The sequence below is a fragment of the Vigna unguiculata genome, chromosome 9, assembly GCF_037176805.1.
Source record: "Vigna unguiculata cultivar grain cowpea cultivar isolate G323 ecotype 2 chromosome 9, ASM3717680v1, whole genome shotgun sequence".
In the NCBI taxonomy this organism is placed as follows: Eukaryota; Viridiplantae; Streptophyta; class Magnoliopsida; order Fabales; family Fabaceae; genus Vigna; species Vigna unguiculata.
The window spans coordinates 3,914,997-3,919,971 of NC_140800.1; the positions used below are offsets into that span (position 1 = coordinate 3,914,997).

Genomic DNA, 4,975 nt, shown 5'->3' on the forward strand with positions numbered 1-4,975 from the left:
TCAAATCCAATTCATAATTATTCAAATCCATATTATTTTAGGTCTATTTAAATGGATTTATTTCAAATCAAAATCCATATTTTGGGAGCTTAAGTCAAATCCATTTATTTGGATTAAATTTGGTATAGATATTTGATATTTTTGTAGATTTTGAAAATAAAAAATCTAAGATACATCTATGTCATTTCAAGTTACAAAATGTTAGGTTGGGTTAGATCAAGTAAGATAGAATTGGGTTGGGCTCAAACAAGGTTGGACCGAGTTGATCCAAGTCAAAGTCAAGACAAATCAACTGGGGTACAAGTTGAATTAACCAAAGTCAAACTAAATCAATATAGACCTACGTAGAGTCAAGACTCAGACCTAGGTCCAAATGAGTCAGTTTGGGCTTGAATCCAATATATGTGAGTTACCTTAGGCCTAGGTAGAGTAGAGTTAGCCTTGGCCCAGGTCAAGGCAAGTTGACCCCTGCCTAGATCAAGTTGAGTCTTCATAGGCTCATGCTTAGCTAAGTTGGCCAAGGTCCAAAATCAAGGCAGGTGAGTTCGAGAACAAGTCAAAACAAATCGATTTAGGTCGAGATAGAAATGAATTGGTATGGATACAAGTCAAGATGAATCAATATATGATGCATGAGTATATCTCATTTAGTCAAGTTGGATGGATCCATATTTAATTTAGTCGAGATCAACCCACATTCAATTGAGTTGGACTATGCCGAAGTCATTCATAGTTTGATAAAGACCGAGTTGAGCCTACCCAATTAAGATCATGCCAAGCACAACCCGATCAAGACCAAGTATGGTCAGGTCCAAGTTAAGTAGAATCGATCTAGGCTTAGGTAGAACTGAGTCAACTTGGATTAAGGTTGAAGTGAGTTGCCTTATGTCTCGTACGAGTCAAGTTAGATTTTGCTTAGATCAGATTGAGTTTGACCGGTCTAGATTAAATCAGACTCATGTGGAATTAAAATAGATGGGATTGATAACCAAGTCACATCAAAGTGTCTTACACATCATAATATGTTATTGTATATTATTGTAAAAATACAAATGTTTTGAACCTAACACATATATTAAGATATTAAAACATGTGAATTGTTTTATTATAAACCTTGTCTATGTCTTTCAGGTACTGATGTAATAGAAGTTGCTATTTATTGTAACACAAGTTGTTATTGGTTGTAAAATATAGTTTGTGAGGTTGTGATGGAAATTCTTTACCTAATCTTCATGTACCGAACTCCTCTATAAATGGAGTGCTAGGAGCTGGTGCAATGGTCGCTATGTGACTATACTATTCTTGTACTAGGAAGGTAACGGTCTCCTTCATTGTGTAGAAATTATACCCGTTAATGCGTTGCACTTAATGTAAGTTTTATTTTAAATTGAAAATGATTATAATTAGTATCATTACAGTACTAGACAAGAAACTAAAACTGATAACTTTTTTATTTGAATGCCTAAAGCATTATAACTTTTCAACGTGCTGCTGTATAATATTGAGTAGAAATTAACGTTCTTATTTCAGTTCAACCATTACCTTTGAGATTCATTTAAAAGAAAAAAAGAACTCAGACAGTGAAACTGTGTTGCTGGTTTTGTGGGGCATCAACTACATCAGCTATAGTGAGCGTGATCTCGTTGTTGGAGAAGAGTTGTTTCAAATTGTATGGCCCTACAGAAGAGGATGGTCCATCCCATAATGCCTTAGCGAATTGCTGATGAATGTTCTGTGTTGGGTGAAAAGAATCCCACCATACATGATCACCAGCATTGTCACATAAGCTGAACTCTGTATCTTTCGTAGAGCCCCCACAGCTGAACATGCCACCGTATGGTCCACTTCCACAGCAAGCATTAACTCCATCTTTAAAACCTTCCATAATAAACAAAATCCAATTGGTTACCAAGACTTGTTCATACATGTTCTTGTCCATGAATCGGTTGTGAATTACTTACCATAATTTGTGGGGTTATCTATTCTATCTAGAAGCCAGTCATAGAAATTAGAGTTGCTGTACATGAACCCTTCAAGGACTTGTTTCAGCCTTGTGAGAACATTACTCAAAGCATTATTATGCGCTAGACCAAGAGCAGAAGCTGCCTCAAAGCAACCACCTTTGTCGCTTTCAGGGTTTAGAGATCTAAGAGCTGGTAAGCAACCCAAAGGAGACAAACTCAAGAACCCAAATTTTCTTGCTCCTTTCTCATATAGAATCTGTAAAAAAGAGATCAACTTGTTATGTTTTTCCTCATTAATTAGGGTTTCATTTAGTTTGCTTAATTAATCTGGCTTACTTGGATGGCCTGTGTCAAATTTCCAATGACCATTCCAACATATTGCTCAGGATTGTAGCTTTCTTGCATTTTTGGGTCACCCAGATAACCACCCATGTAATCGTTGCTTCCTATGCTAATGAAATAAACTGCTTCTGAGATCAATTCCTTTGCTTTCTTCTCTCCAAGCTTTTCTGATAACAAGTTCCTCACTTCTTCAAAGTGACGTAATTGTGTTTGAAAATCAATCACCTATTCACATAGCAACTTGTTAATTAAAGAGTTCTTCATAAGTCAGGTTCACAAGTTGCATGTCACGAGTCACAGATATAGGTGCAAAAGGATCATGTAATAATGAATGATGTTATATATCTTAGACAACAACAGTTGTGTTACATTACATATGTATCATATTGTGCCGGCAATTTACCAGTCCATGATTGGTTTCAGAAAGAACACCGGCCCCACCAGAAGCAAAGTTGACACCGTTGCTGAAATCAGCATTTGGTTGCAAAAATGGAGGGATTAGTGGAAGCTCAGCATATTCAGCTGCATTAGCACGTAATAGAAGTTAATTTAGTACACACAAAGGACAAAGTACTATGATATTTGCTTCAAAAACAACTTCAAAAACATACCTATAAAATCTACAATGACACGACCATCTGAGAATCGTCCCGTTGGTTGATGAGAAAAAGCGTTGAGTCCGTATGGTTTGTAATCCGCTTTGTTCTCTGGAATGGTATCTATGAAGTTGTTGTTGCCAGAATCTACAGTGGAGTCGCCAAATATGAAAAAGGCCTTAGTTGTGGTGGTTGTTGTACTAGTGCTAATTTCGTTCTGGGATGTGCTGAAATTCAGTGAAGCTATGAACTGGATTAAGGTTATGCAAACAACAGAGAAACCCATGGGAAAATTTTTCTTCGCCATCTTCAAAACTTTTCAATTACTCACCCTTTCACATTCCCTTTTGTGCTATTTATATAGCGCATACTATGCTTTCAACCGCGATGAAACCGATGCAGAGATGTCCACCAAACGTGATTAGTATTAATTTAGGATATTCCGATAAAGAATTTTAATTTCCAGCAAACACTTTCACAAAACCTCTGCGAAAGGAAAGGTAGAAAGAGCAGTGATAAAAACTTGTTATATAATAGGTTACTCAATTTGAATTGTGATATTCTTGAATAAAATCTTGAAGAGTTCCACCTAATCGACTAATTACAATAGTATTTTTACGGTAATTTTTTACTGCCACCGATGTATAAAATTATTCTTTAATTAGTTTATTAGGTTAATAGGAATAATTTGCTAAAGTATATCATTAACGGTAAGAGATGCCATATTAAATAACCATTTATCACGTCAAACAAAAGTAAGATTATTATTAATACAAAAAAGTAACAAGCCAGTTGCATTTAGGGATCTCAAAAAAATCCGTACCCGCGGATATTCGCGGATAAAACCCGCAACGGGTAGGAAATGGATATTAAAAATGGATACCCGCTACCCGCGGGTATGAGTATTTTTGATACCCGCATGTTAACGGGGCGGATACGGGTATCATAGTATCCGTACCCGTGGATACCCGTACCCGCTAAACTTTACCTTATATATATATATATATATATATATATATATATATATATATATATATATATATATATATATAATTAGTAAACAACATTATGAGTCTTCATCCAATAATGGTGGTCAGATTCTTACCCCACAAATGAGTAAATTACTTCCATATACTGTGGAGGTATTGATGTGTCTCTAAGACTGCTTATGGACCAACATGGAAAGTAATGAAATTAACACTTTTACTTAGATATTTTAATTAAGTGATTGTTAGAAATTTTTACTGAACTTCTTATGTTTTAAGGCTCTTCTAGATTAAAATTGGACAACATGAAACTTTATACAATGTTGCAAGAGGTGGACATTGATGAAGTTAGTAATTTCTTTAATATTTTATTCAAAAATAAACTACAATATAAATTGGTAGTGATTTTTTATTTGTTTGTTTTTCAAGAATCAATCGGAGAAAGGGGACTTGTTGATCTAAGCACTAATTATGATTAAATATTTATTTTTTAAAATACTTTTGTAAATACCCGCAGATACTCGTGGATACCTGCGGATATGAAAAAAAATAGACGGGTACCCGCATAACGGATACCCGACGGATATGGATACGGGTACGGGACAAATATTTATCCAGCGGGTAGGGTACGGGGGAGCTACTACCCGTACCCTACCCGCCTCGTTGACATCCCTAATTGCATTAGTTTAACATAAAAACTTAAAACAAAACCAGCATAAAAAATCATAACAATTAAAGATGAGCGAATAAAATAAAAGCATATTTTGTAATGGTAGTCTTGGATTTTCTGGTCTAGATTTAATCTACATCGATACTGAATCTATAATTCAAATTCATTTTAACTGCATCAACTAGTTTTAGATTTTTTTTTTCATCCAATTTAAATTGGATTAATTTTAGATTGAATTCACTTTGTTTATAGATTAAATTCAATGAAATTGATTTAATATACTTGACTATTATGTCATCAGATTCACTTGTATCTGATTCACTTGACTTGAATATGGGTCGTAACTTATCTCAACATCAACTAAAATTGACTTGAGTCAACCTAGAAAAGAATCGACTTGACTCAACCTAGAAGAGA

The 4,975-nt window shown here is 34.8% G+C and overlaps 1 protein-coding gene across 1 annotated transcript; it reads right to left on the reverse strand.

Annotated features, from left to right (window-relative positions):
• Positions 1 to 1,172: 1,172 nt before the first annotated feature.
• On the reverse strand, positions 1,173 to 3,382 carry LOC114164585 (GDSL lipase-like). The gene is made up of 5 exons (XM_028049310.2): positions 2,918 to 3,382; positions 2,710 to 2,828; positions 2,301 to 2,531; positions 1,962 to 2,220; positions 1,173 to 1,878 (listed from the first exon to the last, which is right to left on the reverse strand). The coding sequence occupies exons 1-5, from the start codon at positions 3,207 to 3,209 to the stop codon at positions 1,574 to 1,576; spliced, it is 1,206 nt and encodes a 401-aa protein (XP_027905111.1). The 5' UTR covers positions 3,210 to 3,382; the 3' UTR covers positions 1,173 to 1,573.
• Between the last annotated feature and the right edge of the window lie 1,593 nt (positions 3,383 to 4,975).

Coding starts and splice junctions, on each gene's coding strand:
- LOC114164585 (XM_028049310.2), bottom strand. CDS start 3,209: ATGGCGAAGAAAAATTTTCCCATGGGTTTCTCTGTTGTTTGCATAACC. Junction 2,829..2,917: donor TGTCATTGTAGATTTTATAG/GTATGTTTTTGA, acceptor GTGCTAATGCAG/CTGAATATGCTGAGCTTCCA. Junction 2,221..2,300: donor ATTTGACACAGGCCATCCAA/GTAAGCCAGATT, acceptor TCTTTTTTACAG/ATTCTATATGAGAAAGGAGC.